The sequence below is a fragment of the Haliotis rubra genome, unplaced genomic scaffold, assembly GCF_003918875.1.
Source record: "Haliotis rubra isolate DU_JTF1 unplaced genomic scaffold, ASM391887v1 Scf310, whole genome shotgun sequence".
NCBI classification, from domain to species: Eukaryota; Metazoa; Mollusca; class Gastropoda; order Lepetellida; family Haliotidae; genus Haliotis; species Haliotis rubra.
In genome coordinates, this window is record NW_025766981.1 from 460974 (window position 1) to 481941 (window position 20968).

At 41.6% G+C, this 20968-nt stretch overlaps 1 protein-coding gene across 1 annotated transcript; it reads left to right on the forward strand.

The window, feature by feature from the left end:
- Positions 1-1042: 1042 nt before the first annotated feature.
- On the forward strand, positions 1043-5283 carry LOC124283173 (solute carrier family 46 member 3-like). Its single transcript, XM_046719198.1, has 4 exons — positions 1043-2378; positions 3424-3507; positions 4415-4571; positions 4866-5283. Exons 1-4 carry the CDS (start codon positions 1241-1243, stop codon positions 5017-5019), a joined length of 1533 nt encoding a protein of 510 aa, XP_046575154.1. The 5' UTR covers positions 1043-1240; the 3' UTR covers positions 5020-5283.
- The last annotated feature ends 15685 nt before the right edge of the window (positions 5284-20968 follow it).

Genomic DNA, 20968 nt, shown 5'->3' on the forward strand with positions numbered 1-20968 from the left:
TTCACTGTCGGTCATTGTTCAGGTACCTGTTTGAAATCGCAGCTAAAATTGTCACGGAATTCTTAAGGCAGCAGGGTGTAGAGCGGATGGAGTGGCCAGCATGCTCACCAGACCTCATCCCAATTGAACATGCCTGGGATGAACTCGGTCTACGTCTGTACACATGTCACCCAGCACCAGTGGCTCTCCCTTGACTCCGTAGAACTCAAGTAGAGGAATGGAATGCGATTACGCAAGTTGTCTTTATGAACTTGATAAGGAGCCCGAGAACAAGGCGCACCTGTGTCTTGGACGCGCGGGAGGGTACACAAGTTATTTATTGAATGTCCGAGTGTTTCAAGTTTGGCATTTTCATTTTAGGGGGTTGGTCTATACAGCTGATGTTTGCTAGTGCTGTTTGAACTTTTTGTCTGTATGTCACGATGCGTCACGTTTGTCAACACATTAAATATTATGACACTCTTAGTTCTATTATTTCTGAGAAATTTTTCTTTACATGTGCTTTATAGCATTTGACCCTTTATTAATGACGCCTAGTAAATATATACTTAGCTTGCTGTAATCAGATAGAAACACCGAATCATTACTGGAACCCACGTATCGCTGCATGTTCTTCCCAATTAAAGCACATGTCATTGGGATATTGCCTGTGGCTTTAAAATGCATATGATTTCTATCGACAATGCAATATACATTCCTGTTCTTGGTGTTTGTTCATTTTTCCGTGTGTCATAACCAGATACTAATAACAAATAAATTTAGAGTTATGAGATATTTTTATAATCAATTTCTTCCTGTACCTGTCAGTACATTGTCTGACGTTTATTCGCGTACATTAGTTGCTAGTTCCCTGCCGGCACATGGCATCTGAAGGGCGGGTCGGTGGCTTTACTCTACTGTGTGACCAAATTGCAATAGGAGTTCATCACCGTCATCAAATAAGTACACAGTGGGTTGCATATGAGCACGGCTGCTGTACGTGGGTCTGAACCATCTGCCTCTTCCATATAACCATGCAACAGATGGTGCATTGTCATACTCCATCTCGTGATGTACATTAACATTCAGCAGATTAAATTAACCACCAACTACTAGTGGGAATCAGGAACGCCTCTGCATCATGTGATGATAAACATTGGCACATTTTGTGTCAGATTCACGGTGACAGAGCGAGCATAAACACGGTTCAGTTTAGACTAAAATGAAGTTGTTTATGACATGAACTAACGACCCGGTAACGATGGACAGCGTACAAGAAGAGCCTAATGTAACGTCAAATGGAAACCCTAGTCATATTCAAGACAAACCCAAGTCTTACATCAAGGAGAGGATCATATCAAGCGTGGTTCTGATGTTGTATATGTGTGCCAATGTCTCCTCCGTCCCCGTGTTCACCCAGTACATCCATTCCCGCTATGAGGACGTCTACAGTAACGGCACAAACTCCTCGTCAACATCGCCAAATAAACAATCACCGTGTCTCGCTAATAACAGCGAGGAAGCTGATGAGGTGCAGGTGCTTGTTCAGCAGTCCACGTCTTTCGAGATCTTGAAACTCAGTTTGTGTGTTCAGATTCCCCCGGTCATCGTCAACATGGTCGTGGGGTCTTACTCGGACCACATCGGCAGGAAGCTGTTGTTTGTTTCGCCGCTGCTAGGATGTATTTGTAAATATGTAGTTTTCATACTGGTTGTCAAGTTCCATCTTCATCTCAACTTCCTCATCCTCGGGACTCTTCTAGAGGGCTTTTCCGGTTCATCGAGCACCTTCGTTCTTGCCAACATGGCCTATGCAGCCGACGTGACTAAGACCCACGCCACCAGAACATTTGCGATAGTAATTGCCGATAGTTCGGTGTCTATCGCCATAGCATTAGGACAGGTTATGACAGGATTCCTTATTGAGAAGCTTGGCTACTTCTACCCATCAGTCATTAATACAGCTTTAATCCTTCTTGCCACAACCATCGTCATATTTTGCCTTACGGAAACAGTAAAGAAAACGGAGGTAAAGGAACTTTCGCCTGTAGTTCATTTAAAGAAAGTGTTCGGATTTTACGTCAACAAAAGCCGAGGCAATAAGCGTTGCATATTTATTGCCTGTTTGGCGGTTTATGCTCTGATGAGCGTTGGGTTTAATGGTAAATATACGATTGAGACATTGTATCAGCTGGGTCGACCCTTCTGTTGGAATCCTGTAAAGATAGGTTACTATGGTGCCTATTCCACAGTATTCATGACCATTAGCGGACTCGTTGCCATCAAGCTTGGGTCAGCGTGCGTGAGGGTGGAGATTCTTGCTGTAACAGGGATGTTCTTACTGATGGGGTCTCTCATTCTGGAAGGCCTGGCCAGCACAGACGCCATGCTGTATTCGGGTAATATGAGCATTTATGTCTTTATGTATATAATAAAAAAATTCTAGATACTGCATCTACGCACCCAAATAATCTCCACAGCGAATAGAGTATTTAATGAACTCTCATTTTGGATGCACTCATAGGACAAATTTGTAACTACTACTGAGCAAGTAAACCCTGCTTCATATTAACCGGAGTACTATGCCCAGTGTAGTGACTTGTCATTGTTCCATGACTTGACGTCATCAAATTTTCCTTCATGATTATTGCAAACATATTTGTGATTTTTCGGGTCAATTCGTCATTTCCTTTCCTGAAAGCATATGATAGCAGTGTTGAACCTGGTACTACGCACATAATGTTTCGTTCCATGAGTGAAAAGTAATAATGACATGCATGCTGAAGGAATCCTAAATCTCCTGCTGCCTTTTGAATCTTCTAATGTTCATTGGAATGGGGCGGTGGGTAGCCTAGTGTTGAAAGCGTTCCCTCGTCACGTCGAAGACCCGGTTTCGATTCCACAAAAGGGTACAATGTGTGAAGCCCATTCTGGTGTCCCTAGCCATGATATTGCTGGAATATTGCTAAAAGCGACGTAAAACTAAACTCACTCACTCCATCGAAACTTTAGCATGACATTACATGCTAATGTCCACAGACGGCACCTCACAAGATTATTGACAATGACAATAAATTGTACTTAACTAGCTACACTAGTCACCTATCAAAATTCAGTTTACAACATGTGGACCCAAGCAACCAATGCTTCGAGTAAGAGGAGGTTAAATGGATCCGGAGAGGGAGAGGTAGCTGGAGAGGGTCGATGTTGGGGTTCGGGGAGGTTGTTCCAGCTTCGGAAATTTCTTTGGAAACCTTCAGAAGAATACGTAGAAAAACATGTCAAAACATGACGCTTTACGGTCGCGTACCTTCCAACCATATTGTCATACACAGCCGTCTGTGTGCTGTCATAGTGCGTTGATTTCATTTGCATGACCTTTGTCGCCCTCTTACCTGTTTGAGAGATCATTGATTGATGCTTCTACTACCTTGTTTCCTTCAGTGCCTTTAGTGGCGTCCATAAGCGCCGTGTCGGTACCTGTGACCCGCTCCGTCTTATCCCGCATGGTGGCTGCTCATGAACAAGGTATGACCTTTAGATCTAGGATGTCGACGGAAACACATGATCAATTAAAACGTGGTGACTACACAGTCGACAAAAAGTAAGAGAACTGATGAAATGATAGACTTAGTGAAGATGTCATGATGACAAATGTCTGTAAAATATATTGCGGGCATGTGGATCAATATTTGCTGTGTCAACCATAGTCGGTGACAGGTGTATGAGTTCTTGGTGTCACACTGCTGAATAACGTTTTCCCTTAGTGTTGCCTCTCATAGCACCTGAAGAGCTACCTCGAGATGGTGGCGTGCACTTTCAACCAGAGAACATCCTAAAGATGCGCTGTATCAGGGACACCTCAGGGAACCAGGGCCTAGATTTTCGAAGCTCTCTTAGATAGTCGTAAGTTAATGTCAATGTATGGCACTTACGACTATCTTATCGCTAAGAGAGCTTCGAAAATCTAGGCCCAGCCCATTTGTCTTCTCTTCGGAGAAAATAGGTGCCGAAATGGCCAGGAGTTATCTGGCGTTGTTATCGTACAGTTGGAAATTTCTGGCAATAATTTTCGCGAGTTGGAACAATATCGTCAACATATTGCCTCAACCCAAATTCTGTCTCGAAGGCATTTTTAAGAGTGCGCTCGGCCTATTTGGACTAGGGTTTGTGAGTTCCATAACAGATGTTGTTGTTGATAGCTTAAACTAACGCTTAGTCTCTAATATACATGATATTGACAGAAACAAACATTTCCTTTTAAACTGAAAATGAGCCCCAGTGAGATGGGAGATAGGAACCTGAATCTGACGAAATGTAGACTTATTTCATGTTGGAATTTAGCAGTAAAGACTGGGCGGAAGGGAAAATAAAGCAGGTCATGGACTGTGAGATAGACTATTGATAAATGTGCTAACATATTTTTCTGCACCAGGTGCAATCTTCTCTAGCATGGCTACCGTCGATACCCTGTGTGGAGCTATAGGGAGTACGGCCTTCACCTCTCTGTACAGCGCCACAGTAGAGACCATGAGAGGGATGGCGTTCCTTGTTATCGCGGGCGTCGTGTTCATGGCCGCCATGGTGAAAATGTACGTAACCAACAACCACCATAATGACCCATGTAGTAAAATATCCAGTCCAAATGTATATGATCGCACGTTCAATAAGTATTGGTGGTGTTTTTTCAAAACGTATCATTTTCTAAAGAGCTACTCCCTGAGTTGCCTTTTGCCAGGGATCTGCAAATCAACGGTTCTAATTTTAGGTTAACTTCAAATGCTGGACCGTTCTCAACCAATTTTACACTCTTGTAGTAAACAGAAATCATTACCTAAGCCGATGTTGACGTTACTGTAACATTTATACTACCATGTATTTTCCAGCGTGGTAATTGTGAAGTCCCCCAGGCAACCAGGCTATGTCCTGCTTCAGTCGCCAACAGAAGATGAGCACGCGCATAATCCTGACCGCATACTTCCGGAAGGAGAAAACAATACACCATGCTCAAGCACGGATAAAGGCCCTGTGATTATTTGATATTGGTTTCTTTTCACCTTGCCATGGTATGTGATATAATCTGAGCTGCTGTATTGACTGTATCATGGCGTAAACAATGTGACAGCTGTATCCGTGGAATTTCCCGTCTATCGGACAGACTGTGAGTGTGTCTGGGAAGTATAGTTTTACGCCGCTTTTAGCAATATTCCAGCAATATCACGGCTTGTACCACCTGCATAGGCGGATACAAGGGGGTTGGGGGATGTGCAATGGTCCTCCCCTTTTTTAAAAAAATATTTTATTTGGCCTGAAAGTGTATTAAATGACCATTGAAACTCGTGAAAACGGGTGAAAATGAACTGTGCATTCCCCTTTCTCAAAAAAGCTGTATCGGCCCCTGACCTCCACAGGCCCTCGTGATGTATTGTACTGTGAAGCATTTCGAGACGGTTAACATCATGATGTATTGTACTGTGAATCATTTTGAGTCGGGGGTCATCTCAAATTTTTATATATTTTTTAAGAATCTTTAAATAATCCTCGCAGAGACAAGAGGGCCTGTGTTGACCTCGTCTCCTTCAGTGCCTTTAGTGGCGTCCATAAGCACCGCGTTGGTACTTGTGACCCGCTCCGTCTTGTCCTGTATGTTGGATGCTCATGGACAAGGTATGACATTTAGATCTACGATGTCAACGGATACACATGATCAATGAAAACGTGATGACAATACACATAGTCGACAAGCACGGATAAAGGCCATGTGTTTATTTTACATTGATTTATTTTCACCATGACATAAAATATATGGTATGTGAAATTAAACTGAGCTGCTTCTAGACTGTAGCATGACGCCGAATACAAGTGGACAGCTGTATACTGATATAAAACAAAACAAGTTCTCGTCAATCTGAAAGAGCGTGAGTGTGTTTGGAAAGTTTTCAATGACTTCATGGTCATAAGTATCAAATTCATTTATTTGTCATTCCTATAACCATGATCCTATCTCAGTGTTCGTTATGACGGTGAATATAGTCCCAGCAAGTGAGTTTCGGATACAATGAAACCCCTTCAATTCGGACGGCGCTGTTCCCAATTAGATGTCCGTATTTACGAATTATTGATGACTTGTAATGTAATCTTAACGACATGCATACGTCCCAGCGAATACCTGATAGGAGGGGCGTCCGGCTTAACAGAATGCGGATTAACAAGGTAGTAGTTACGAATTAGTGACAACGTGTAATGTAATCTTAACGACGTGCATATACCCAGCGAATACCTGATAGGAGGGGTGTCCGGCTGATCAGAATGCGGATTAACAAGGGTCCGTATTTACGAATTAGTGATAACGTTTAATGTAATCTTGACGACATGCATACGTCCAAGCCAATAATTTCCATGAGAGGAGCGTCCAGGTTAACGGAATCTGAATTAATGAGGCTTCACTCTATAACCAAGTCGCAAATATCATTTTATTACAGGGTATAATGTGCTTCATCGTGATCAATGCTTTTCTGTTCATGTAACCTCGACTGAACAATATTACATGTATTTTAGACATTAAAATTAAATACTGAAAACGTTAATACTACTTATATTTCCAGCATTGCTATTTATATACTCTCCCCAAAAAGAAACGCATATAGGAATTTCAACTGTATTTTTATGTTTATTTTGAAACATCTTGTAGGCTTTATGGGTCAATGAAATATAGCGAAATTGCACACTGGGAATGCAGACTTATCCGTCTTTGGCACCAACTCGAGGAAAGTCAGTTTGAGTGTCACATAGAGACGTGTGGTGGCGCTGAAGTCAACACCTCGTGTGACCACCGTGGGCATCCAGAACTGCCCGGCATCGCCTCGGCATCGAACGAATAAGTCTCAGAATCTCGTGTTGCCCAACCGCAGCCCACTCTGCCTGTAGTGCCTGTGCGAGTTGCTGAAGTGTCTGGGGCTGAGGGTTACGGCGTCGCACCCGTCTGTCCAGGGCACCCCAAAGATGTTCGATCGGGTTAAAGTCCTGTGATCTTGAGGGCCAGGGGAGCACATTGATGTTGTGGTTCTGGAGGAAGTCTCTAGTGTGACGTGCTGTGTGGGGCCTGGCATTGTCCTGTTGAAACAACTCCCTCTGGCGATCAATGATTGGAAGGAGGTGTGGGCGTAGGATTTCGTCACAGTACCGTTGAGCTGTCAGGTTGCCCTGGATCTTCTCCTACGGCAGGTGATCGCTCCCCACATCTTAACACTGCCCCGGCCTAATCTGTCCACCTGGGGAACGCAAGCGTCGGCGAAACGTTCACGTCGACGTCTGTACACCCGCATTCTTCCATCGCGTCGTTCCATTAGAAATCGTGATTCATCACTGAACCAGATTCTACGCCAATTCGGTAGGTTCCAGGCCTGAACGTTGGTGCACCATTGAACTCGATGTCGACGATGTTGTTGTCGAAGCACAGGGCCAAAATAAGGTCTTCTGGCACGTAAACCAGCCTCTCTCAACCTGTTCCTGACGGTCTGTGCAGAAGCCTCCTCAATCCGGGTATTTGTCGAGCGGTACTGGTCGCCGTAGCTGTTCGATGACGCAGGTGATATACCCGGATGTAGCGATCCTGTGCCGCAGTGGTCGCTCGAGGTCGCCCACTACGAGGGGCATCTGCTACCGCATTCTGCCGGCGATATCACTCCCAGAGCCGTGAAATGGTGCTTTGGTGAACATTCATGCGTCGGGCAACTGCACGTTGAGACTGGCCAGCTTCAAGTAAACCAATGGCGATATGACGGTTGGCTTCACTTAGACGTGGCATTTTGCGTTCGTCAACAATATTCCAAATACAGTGAATAATCGACAGACAGCGATCAACCTTTTATACCCATCATTGAGACTATCTGATCCCCAACTTTCACGTGCATTGCATGTGAATTGTGTATTCTGTGACACTACACGCCGAAATTGAAAATCATGCTGTTAAATACGGGTATTTTACGGATGGTGCGTTTTGTTGTGATGTTTCAAAACATAAACACCATAGGACTCATAAACAGAGCAAAACCTTTTGTAAAATGGATCACGTTTTAATTCATACATGAAATTGCTATTTTCATGATGCGTTTCTTTTTGGGAGAGTATATTATAAACGTTAATATTACAAATTTTATAAATGTTTTTTTTTTAATTCAACCAATCTATATTATTTAAGTAATCATATTGTAAATATCAATATTACTAAACAAAATTCCACCTTCTCATTGCATATATTTTCAACATTATTTATGCTTTGGTGCTGACCGATGCTCGTTTTAACCGAGCACGTTGGATATTACACTCGGAGCTGTGGGTAGTTGTGCATTTGTACACTTTTTTTCATGCTCTATATCAGCAACAGATGTTCATTGTATAAGGAAATACTGCTTGCAGCGGCATGTAAAATCAATTTCGCGCTTTAACAAATAAAAACAGATTAGTTTATTATCATGCTGATGTATCAAACTCCATTCATATTGATCGGTAAGCGTGTCTGTGAGAACTAAGGCAGATAACTCGTGTATTGCTTCACGAACCAAATAAGAGTTGTTGTCCATACAAACTGACCCAAGTGTGTTGTAAAACGAAGCTAGTTCGAAACATTTTTCGTTACTTATAAGCACTGGAATCTCTGTACTTCTACACAGTAGTTGTAATTGAAATTATCTGACTATTTTCCGGTCTATCACATGATTGCCTGGTTCCTTAACAAGCCGCGGTAGCATGGTAGGAGAAGGACTGTGCAGGGTCAGGTAAAAACATACTACCGGGGCAGGACATGCTGACCCTTTTCGCGAACACCTGGTGTCCACTGATTTCATGTAATTTTCACTGCTATTTCCCCCTCTACCGCAAACGGAATTTGTGTCTGAGGATAGTTAAGACTGGGTATTCCTTTGCAACGGCGTTCTATATTGAATATGTAGACGACATCTGGCTTTCCGCGAACACCTGGTGTCATCACTGATTTTCAGTGTTCCATTCATTTCACTGCTAATTTTCCCTTTACCGCAAACGGAGGATAGTCAAGACAGGGTATTATTTTGCACTGACGTTCTATATTCAATATGTAGACGACATTTAACTTGTAAAAAATATCGTATGTAATAGGTTATCGAGTGATCTGAATATTTGTTTATGAAGGCGCGAGGAAGGTTTGGGCATTCCGCGTTGTGTTAATGAAAGGCGCAAGGAAAGTTTAGGCATCACGTGTTGTGTTGATATAAAGGCACGAGGAATGTTTGGGCATTACGTGTTGTGTTGATGGAAAGCACGAGGAATGTTTGGGCAGTACCTGTTGTGTTGATGAAGGGCGCTAGGAAAATTTAGGCATTACCTGTTGTGTTGATGAAGGACGCTAGGAAAGTTTAGGCATTATCTGTTGTGTTGATGGAAAGCACGAGGAATGTTTGGGCAGTACCTGTTGTGTTGATGAAGGGCGCTAGGAAAATTTAGGCATTACCTGTTGTGTTGATGAAGGACGCTAGGAAAGTTTAGGCATTATCTGTTGTGTTGATGAAGGGCGCTAGGAAAGTTTAGGCATTACCTGTTGTGTTGATGAAGGCGCTAGGAAAGTTTGAGCGTCATCTGTTGTGTTGATGAAAGGTGCGAGGAAAGGTCGGGAAATATTGCGTGTTGTGTTAAAGGAGCGAGGAAGTTTGGACATTACGTGTTGCGTGAGTCGAATGGAACAGCGTATTTTTGTTTTCAAATAAACCAATTAATACACAATATAATCTACAATATATCATTATTTCTCTGTTATCTTCACTAATAGAACCAGTGCACACTATATACACGTCATGCAGTGTCTGATAGTTTGGCTTGGTTGTTGTTTAACGCCGCACTCACCAATATTCCAGCTATATGGCGGCGGTCTGTAAATATTCGAGTCTGGGCCAGACAATGCAGTCATAAACATCATGACTGAGTTTGGTTTTACGCCGCTTTTAGCAATATTCCAGCAACATCACGGCGGGGGACACCAGAAATGGGCTTCACACATTGTACCCATGTGGGGATTCGAACCTGGGTCTTCGGCGTGACGAGCCAACGCTTTAACCACTAGGCTACCCCACCGCCCCTCATAAACATCATGAGCATCGATGGACACAATTAGGACATGATGGCATGTGTCAACCAAGTCAGCGCTCCTGACCACCCAATCCCCTTAGTTGCCTTTTACGACAAGCATGGGTCACTGAAGATCAATTCTTTCCCGGATCTTCACGGGCTGCAGTGTCTGTAAAACAGTTTAGTTCAGTTTTATGCCGCTTTTAGAAATATTCCAGCAATATCCCAACGGGGGACGCCGTAAATGGGCTTCACATATTGTACATGCGTGGGGAATCGAACCCGGGTCTACGGCGAGACGACCGAACGCCGTAACCACAAGGCTATCCCACCCACATGATTTGCTACAAGAACAGACAACAGAAATGTACCTTTTTGTCTTGCACTTTTTCATCATAAAAAGTGTTTGTCAAGTAGTTTTATAGCCAAAGCAGTACAGATATCAGAAGTAACTAATTTAGTTTTTGCGTTATATCGATTCATATTTTCATATCAACCGAGAGTTCTATGTCCACAATAAACACATCATGTCTATGTCATGATGAAAGGGGGGTAACTCTGGCCTGTTTAGCTCGGCAAACAAAGGCCTCATAATGTATAACATTTCAGCACATATATTGAGGGCTATACTTTCAGTGTTTGAAAAATGAGTGTCTATTTTCAAGCATTGATATTAATTAATGTCAAAATTCCTGTTTGTTTCACATAAGAAAAACGTGATTTTTGCGCGTACACTTCTCCTTTAAATCTCCATTGAAAGAACACGCGTTTTGATGCATAAAAATGTTTGACAAACACTAGTTTACCCTTATACTTACCTTTAAGCGAGATGTGAATTGTTTTATTGAGCCCATGTAGCCGTTGAACTCATGAATAGTAGATAATTGTCGCATACAGTGACAGAGCTCACAGTTGGCTATAACTGAGTGAGTTTAGTTTTACTCCGCACTCAGCAATATTCCAGCTTTATGGCGACGTTTTCTACATAATCAAGTCTGGACCAGACAATCCAGTGGTCAACAATATGAGCACCGATCTACGGAATTGGGATACGATTACATGTATCAACCAAGTCAATAAGCCCGACCACCCGATCCCGTAGTCGCCTCTTACGACAAGCTGAAGATCAATTCTAACCCGGATCTTCACGGGTTAGTTGACTATAATTTAACCAGGCGCCATGGCAATGTGCGGTACTGAATACAACATGGAACAGAACAAGGTCATAAGGCGACACATCGCATGACAATATGCAATATAATGCGTCAAAGATTCTTCTTGTTTGACTATGCAAATATGGGTTTTACACGCGTACATACATATAGCTACATCGGAAATATATTCTAAGACTTACATTTGTTTTGTTATCTTTAAATAGTATGAAAATTTTAATTATGTAATGTAACAAGGTGAGACTTAACCCGGACGCTCCTCTCATGGAAACTATCTGTCTGTTTTGTTATGCAAGCGGACACGTTTCCATCAGGTCACCAGCTTAATCACTTTCCTTCAACCTGTTGTCAGTTATTTCGACAAAGGTGAGTAGGAGAAAAGGTCTCCAGAGTTTGAGCCGTTAAGCGTTTGCTTACATTTTGTCATTCATTTGAAATTAAGAATAGTGTTGATTTATGTTTTAGTTATTCAAATTCTTCATGCGTATATCTGCGCAGGGAACTGAAATATATGATTTATGATAGTTTCCAAATGCACAGGTTACGTATTTGAAGCAAATACGCAGCTTAACAGCGGGTCCGGGCAGGTATTAATGCATTAACACCTTGTACAGGTACCTCAGCTTCTTTCCTTGTTTCCAGTACCTCAAGGATAATTGGAAATTTTTTTAAAACATGCAACATAACGTACGCATTTTGTTTCAAAACCTATATTCTATATCTACTATGTGTAAAATAACGGGTTGCACAAAAGACAAAAGAGGAAAATTAAAAGTGAAACCGTAATAGAGAAATATATTTTCCTTTTAGCAAGAAAGAAAGGTGTGCCTATGAAGCCCTGCCTAGCTATTCTCGAAACGTTCGTAGCCCTACGAACTTCTTAAGCCCATTCTGAACACATTGGCTACGATCAAAGTTAAGAATTCCTAGGGCTAAGAACGTTTCGAGAATAAGGGCCCTGGTGCGTTCCAGACACATTACTTTTGCGAATATTTATAACTTAGCAAGTTTGATGTAGGTTTTAAAACAGGATAGCGTCAAATCTTTAGTGGCAACCTTTACTAACTGCACACGTACATGTTGATACAGTCATATTTGTCACATCATACCAACCCTGTAAATATAATGCAAATGTATAGGCATTGATCAGTTTCAGTTCATACGAGAAAAGGGAGCGGTTGGGTAGCCTAGTGGTTAAAGCGTTCGATCGACATACTGAAGACCCGGGTTCGATTCCCAACATGGGTACAATGTGTGAAGCCCATTTCTGGTGTCCTCCGCCGTGATATTGCTGGAATATGGCTAAACCCGGCGTAAAACTAAAACTGACTCACTCATACGACAAAAGATTCGTGCTGTCCATTCATATAGCTTTCACACCCGTGTTTCCCATTACATCAAACGGAATTTGTTTCTGGGGATATTCCTGAGAGGATGTTCTTTTGCACTGACGACTTGTACAAACCGAAACATGAGTCTCATTAACCAGTTCAGACAAGGACCTACTTTCCGGCTGATCCGAATTTTCTCGTGTGAAAGTGGAAAGAGACACTACAAACAACTATGGTTACACTGAATTCGAATTAGTTGTTTCATAAGAAAATGGTATTTACAAATGACTTTTAATTTCAAACTTTAATAAAATCGTAGTTTTATATTTTATGGCGAGGTGTAGGCAGCATGATCTTACTAAGACGTCACAGACTGCCCCTGTTTGATGAGGTCGGAAAATGATTCACAATTCATCTGGCTCACTGGTTACACCTGTTATGGGTTCTTGGCGCTTAGTCAGTGTATTTTTGTAATGAACAATGTGACTGACATAATATCATGTCCGTACCAGACCACCAAACGTTTCTACCGGCCGAGCCTCGTTTTGAGATTTCCACGATTTCTAGGTTTCCGTTTGTCAGAGCACGCTGTACGACAGAGCACGCTGCACGACGTGTTTGAAAGGAGTGTAGTGTTGCAGTATGCAAGTGCTTAGATGTATAAAATAATACTGATTAATATTTATATATCCAGTTGTTAAATACTCTTCAAAGAATGTAGGGGAACTTCATTTAATTTACGATTGAAAACATTGGGAGATATATCGGAGTCAATCAATGTTGATATGATAATAATGAATGTTTTGAGTATGTATCACCACTTGCATTTCCACATGACCATAGTTGTTTGTACAGTATTCGCTCTTGAAAGATGATTGGTGTATGACGTAAAATTTGCATGTGTACGATTTTCATATTCAAACAAAAAATGGCTAGAAACAAACACTAACAACTGTGTGATGCAAGATGATTGTCAAAATTAATGGTCTACAGTGATTTATCGACCTTCTTGAAAACCGTCAAAATCAAGAATGACACCCCATGCACGTGTATGGGGCGCTACTGCGTTGTGAATGTCATGTGTTGTGTTTAGGATGGTGTTAAAAAGAAATGGTGGTGCGTAAGATGTCTGTGTTTGAAAACTTTGTTAACGCTTATACTTCCTATCGAAATTGAAAGTTCAGGTTCCCCAACTTTTTTGAAGAGTATACAGAGGATGAACAAAACGTCAAAACCAATTGCCCTGTGTAGTTGGATCTGCGTTTAAACCTTGAATGTTTGGCTTGTTTTACAAATACTCATTTTCGCTTTTACCTGATATACAGAAATCCAGCTTTTTAATATGGAATGAAGATATGTGTTTTAACGTTGCCAAAAACCTTTAATTGTATTGTATCTTAAAGTCGGGTTTTATTGTATCAGTGATGTCATTTTGTAACTCTGTGCCTTATATCTGGTGTTTATATACTTGCATATTTTAAAGATAAATATTTCCACATTCATGTGAGGAAAGGTTTTGTTTTAAATGTATATACATAGTCATAATTCTACTAGAATTACTTGTGTGCATGGTTTTACTTGTTCACAATATTGTTGTACATGTGGTGAGACTTAAATAAACTATCTGTCTCTTCAACATATGTTATATTTGGGATTACACTTTCTTAGTAAAGTACAAATTATAGTACTTTTTCCGGGAATCGGACCCACACCCTCAGAATCAGGCACCAAATCGCCAGCACACAAAGTCAGCCGCCAAATGGAAGCCAAATGGAAGTCGGACAACTGGTAGTCAAGACTGCGGACTTTGTGTACCCCTCTGATAAGTGTAATGGCACGGCTCCCACGGCAGAAAGCTATGGACTACCAGTTGTCCGACTTTGTACTTTACTAAGAAAGTGTAATCCCAAATATAACATATGTTGCATTTGACCACTTTCCAAATGTCATATATGTCTGTCTGTCTGTATCCATACTACTGGTATAAAGTAACTGTGCATCATAATATTGAAATCTGAATGGTTTGATGTCAAGCACCGTGACACACCCTTGAAGAGAGGTCAGTTCACAAATCCAGTATCTTGTGTGTCCACCATTGGCGTTGATGCAGGCTTGACAATGACTACGCATAGACGACACTAAGCGATTGGAGAAAGATTGTGGAATGTTGTTCCATGTCTGAACCAACGCTTATCCCAATTCAGTTAACGTCAAAGGCTGATCCTGGGCTTGACGTAAACGTCTCTCCATTGCATTCCAATCGTGCTCGATAGGGGACATATCCGGAGAAACAGCTGGCCAGGGGAGTACCGGAATGCTGTGTCCGAAATCTGTAACAACACGAGCGACATGTGGACGGACATTATCTTGCTGAAGTGTGAAGTTACATCTCTGTCCTTGAATCGGCAGCACATCAGGCCCAATGATTTCATCCCTGTATCGTAGGCCTGTCAGATTGCCATTGACAGTGACAAGACGTGTCCGACGATGAGATGTGATGACCCCCCATACCATAACGCCCCGCCACCAAACTGCTGACGTTGAACAACGCGCGCGTCAGCATACCGTTCACCTCGTCTGTACACCCTTCCCATGCCATCTGAGCTGTTCAGATGGAATCTCGATTCGTCAGTGAACCATCTCAGTCTTGTCCCCCTTATCGTAGATGCTGTTTGCACCAGGCAGGACGTGTCGGTGACGTTGGAGCAAAATTGGACGTATTGCAGGCCGCCGGGTCCGGATGCTGTGCTCCCTCAGTCAGTTCCGTACAGTGCTGGAACTGATTGGACCTAAGCCAGGCACTGTTCGAGCAGTCAAAGTGGCAATTTCGAGTCGATTTCTTAGATGGGTCATCCGAATGTGGTTGTCTTGCTGACGTGACGTCACACGTGGACGGCCGGTCCCGAGGCAAATCTCTCATGTTCCCATTATGTTCAAAACGTCTCCTTAGAGATGAAATCGTGTTTCGAAGGACACCAAAATGTCTGACCACTTCATCTTGGGCCATTACAGTAATCAACATACCCACGGCGCGGAGACGCTGATTTTCTGTTAGCCGTGACATCACGTACGCGCAGTTTAGGTTGAAACGTGTTTTCCACAACATTCTGAGGCTAGAGAATAATCAACCGTTCTTCAATTTTCAATATCAGGTGTTTGAACTTTAAGTGTCAAAACGTGAATCAAATACGTGACATCAAAGTTTGATGCAAAGTGCTTTGCTACGTGTTTATATAGGGTTATTTTTATAACTTTTTAAATAACTTTTATTTCTTGCAATTTTGTTATGCACACTTACTTTTTTCCGTTAGTATATTACAGTCAGTCATGGCCAATGTAATAGAGGGGAGTTACTCTAAAGACTTAAGATAAATCGTAGGGACGTATGTATTTACGCAAAACACATACAAAAAAACAGCTGGCAGGCCAATTTGAATGCCAAGGAGAATGTCAGTTTTCTCAATCAAATTCTTATTGTCAAAGACACGCGATGTGAACGCATTCATCAATATTCCGATTATATGACGCAACATGTGACAAAAACATGTTTATATGATTGTATTTGTGTCGACAATAATCTGTTGTGGCATCTGGCAGCCAACGCTTCGTCAAGAACTGCGCAACTCAATATATGGTATCCTTTCAATATCATTGAAAACTGAAGAAATATTTGTCACCTTCAAACTACCGCCTGCCAAGATTGAACAAATGAAAAGCAGTATTGTCACAAAGTAGAAATACATATCAGTACAGACTATTGACACATCTGAAACGATTAATCGAGTCATTATCCTGACGCCACATGTTGTGGTCTAGGTATCGCGATACTTTAGCGAATGTTTTTCAGATGCACTATTCCATGGCAGTACTGGCAGTGGTTGTTGTATGCACCTGGTGCAATGAAACATGTAATTGTACTTTAATTGACCGCTTTGCCTCGTTGTATACTAACTTGAGGGCGAGATGGCCAGGCAGTACGCATGGCAGCCACGTGTTCAAGAAGAATAATGTGCAGCAACACCTTGAAACTCATACAGGACGGTGTTATTCTCGATGACAGTAGATGCGCATGTCGTCTATTATTCATGACTCCGGGTGATTCAATAAAATAAAAAGTGTCATGCATAATTAGGTTTAATGTTGCTATTAGTTATTAAAGTATGCTATAACCGGAATCTGGCCATGATAAAATGTGAACTAATAGTTACGAATTACTAAACGATACACTGCCTTTAACCCGAGCGTCAATGGCTGCAAAAACGAACGTTCATTTTTGGTGAATGAGACAAGTCACAAAGTCTTGTTTTGAATTTTATTTTCGGAACGATAATTTGTGAAAAGCATGACGTAGTCACTCAGTGAATGCCCCCAGTGCCTACAGTGGAAATTTCAGGCAATGAAAATAAACATCGTTATTTCAACAGAAGCCATGCATGTAATGGAGGATAAGAGAAAATCATTTTCTGTGAAAAGTGAAACAAGAATCAAGTAGAAAATCATTCTACATGTGACATCACGGCACATGAAAGCTGATTTCTTGAAGTTTGGAACAGTATTGGTATTCATGGAAATGCTCTATTTATGTTTGTTTATTTTATACATTAATGTTATTTTAGCAATTTTAATATTATAGAGTCTTGTGATTCTAGACATTAAAATGTGTTTTAAGCCTAATTTTAATGTGTTTTGAAATGTCATGGAAATACACATATTTACATCAGTGTCAATTCATGTCCATTATCCTGACATGTGTGTTATGTCATATATTCCAAAGGCTAATGACACGTAAGCAAATTAATGACATTTCCATGTGTTTACATACCAATGGAATGATTTGGACAGTTTACTATTTCAATCCTTATGTCACACGTGAGAAATCAAACATTTCAATTCAATTTCGAGATGCAGGGTTTCACGTGTGGCATATATTAGATTAAGTGGCACCTATACGTTTGGAATGATTAGAGAAACTAGTTAATCAGTGGATTGCTTGTCATTACAGAAAAAGAAGAAGATTATCTTATTACAGTGGCTGTGAGTGGCACATGCTGTGGTACAATATATATGGACATGTTATGAAGTTACATTAAATACAGCACCCGGTCAGTTGGCTTACGAGACAGTAATTACTTCAGTTGATGATACATGTAAAATATGAAAGTAAATAAAATAGTTATAACTTTGTTGACATACATACATACATACATACATACATACATACATACATACATACATACATACATACATACATACATACATCAGGTACGTACATACATACATACATCAGGTACGTACACACGCACACATGCACGCATATGCATGCGCACCCACGCATGCACGTATTAAACAATGCAATAGATTATAAAAAGGATAAAATGTAGCTAAGGGTTAATATAAAGTTTACGGTGCCTGTATATTTTTTAATGTCTGTAGGCACTTCCTGCGGCTTCTGTCAACAAATTTACAGCTCGTTAATTTGGACAAAGGATGCTAAGTAGGAGTTGGGAAGTACAAATTTTATGGATAACAACTTCTTTATTTCGTGAGTGCGACGTTTCGATATAGATTCTTGTATCGTTGTCAAGCAGCAATGTAACGTGAAGTGGAGGCGAAGTATATATACTGAGTGTAACAAAGAAAACCATAATTGGCTTGGCAGAAAGCTCATAAACCCAGCGAGTTGAAAAAAGGAAAAGGCGTAGAGGCCAGAGATGTACAAATGAAAGGGGTAGTTTACAAAGGAGGAGATGTTTATACAGTTGATTGGGTTTGATGGAGGAGTGCGTCACAGCGGATGGAATGAAATATGGTGGGCTTTTGGCGTTTGATGTGAATGGCTTTTGCGTCTGCGTTTGAATCCGTTGATTACTCTTGTGGCAGACCGCCTCCGTGGTGTTGTGGTTAGAGTGTCCGCCCGGAGAGCGGAAGGTCGCGGGTTCGATCCCCGACCGCGTCATACCAAAAGACGTTAAAATTTGGTACTTGTTGGTCCCTGCTGGCGCTCGGCATTAATGGGTACAACAAGGACTGGTCGGCTCGGAGTCAGTATAATGTGTCTGAGTGGGGTATTCATGCTTCACTGCGGTATGGTATCTCAGTGGGCTAGCATTTTAAAACCAGCTTCAGTCTGGGCTACTACAAGCAACCGCACATACACATACACACGCATGCACGTCGTCATATGAGCGAAATATTCTCAAGCACGACGTTAAACCCAATTTCACCCCACCTCACCTACTCTTGTGGCAACTTAAAACAGCAGACATTACAAGACTTGCTAAACACTTCGAAACAATCAGGAATTACCTTTTCAGGTGAAAAGAAGGTAGCGTGAACATCTAAAACCTTTAAAACAGCTAGCTATAACTGAAGGGGGAGAAGTCAAATACTGTAGATATGTAGGATATTGATTTAAGTTAATCGATGCCTAGAGTAGTGTGTTTAAGCAGACTGAGTGAGTTAGAAATTTACGTCACAAGGGCAATATTCCAGCCATAACGTGACTGAGTTGTGTTTTACGCCGCACCCAGCAATATTCCAGCTATATGGTGACGGTCTGTAAATAATCAGATCTGGACCAGACAATCCAGGGATCAACGGCATGAACATGATCTACGCAAATGGGATGCGTTGACATGTGTCAAACAAGTCAGCGAGCCTGACCACCCGATCCCGTTAGTCGCCTCTTACGACAAGCATAGGTTACTGAAGATCAATTCTAACCCGGATCTTCACGGGTCATAACGTGAGGAAAAATTGAATATTAATATTGGATATATACACAAAGAACTTAGTTAAGCACCCCCTGACATATCACACGATTGAATGAGCCCCGATCGTACCTCTTTGGGGCATATCTCGGACGTGATTGGTCGTGGTGTGCAACAAAGGGATCCTCCTGTACAGAACCTGGCCCAATTGGAAGCTGGTTTACACGTGGACTGACCCTTCAGAGGAACAGGAGGCTGACAGGGGATATAAGGTGGAGAGTGCTGACTGTCGTACAGTCACATGGAGGTTGCACTCGGTGTAAGACACACCAAATGACATTTTGAATGTTACAATAACAAATATGCGGTCTTAAAAAACCTGGCATGCATATTGACTGACTGCCTGAGTTTGGTTTTACGCCGCATTTAGCAATATTCCAGCAACATCACGGCAGGGGACACCAGAAATGGGCTTCACACATTGTGCCCATGTGGGGATTCGAACCCGGGTCTTCGGCGTGACGAGCCAACGCTTTAACCATTAGGCTACCCCACCGCCCCGGCATTCATCTTGAATGGTGTGGGACATACATACCTTCCCAGGGGGACAATTATTTTGTGATACTTCAGCCAGCCAGCCCCCCCCCCCGCGAGATTATAGCCACTAACAATCGCAGTTATTTATACGCACTGCCAATTTCTAAAATATTAGTATGCACATCAGAATTTATCAGTCAGTTCAATGTCCTTTAAAAATTCAAGAAATTTACCGAGAGCTAACATTGTAAACACAGATCCTTCATTGTCGAAGCTTTGAAATATCCATCCCCTGTGATGGAAACATATTATATTGTTTCTGGTTTAGGCCGAGAAGTGGGCAATCGTCTGGGCCAAGGCTCAGGCATTCTTGAGAGATTTGAAAGTAGGCTCAAATCACCCGACTGATTTTGGAAGGGATTAATAAGGAGCCAGCTAATTCATAAATTAGTGTAAGGGTCATATAAAAAAGGTCCTAATACAATTTGTAAAATTAATTAGTAGTGGTAACTGCTAATTCTATTTCCCTAGCTCATTTCAAATGCTGACATACTGTAAGCATATTATATAACTAATCTTCAACCGTTTTTTTTTCGAGAATATATGAGCTGGTTGATAACACGAACAACTATCAATACAGAAAAGAATGAGTGAGTTAACTTAATAGTCCAGCAATCATCTGGAACACCAGAAATGGGTTTCACACATTGTACCCATGGACTCAATCCCGGGTTTTCGGCGTGACGAGCGAACGCTTTAACCACTAGTCTACCCCACCCCCTCAGAACAGAAAAAGACAAGACAGACAAAATAGTTGATTTATGTGTCACGTGAATGTACATGTCAAAAATGGCAACGGTAAAAAGACATAGAAAAATACAGACACCAGGCCAGATGGCCAATGAGACACACTAGACAATATGTGCATAAAATGTATAAAATATAAGATTAAAACATTAAGGAGTATCACACATATGAAAGACCTAAGGAAAAAACAACTTTATTGGGATGATAGCTTACGCCGATACATACGGCTAACTAAAGCGGCCAGTGGATTAACAATAATATCTGTTTGTAAGAGGAGTGTAGCTTGTTCAGTGTTTGATAACTGAGCAAAATTTGGGTGTAAGATACTAGATTT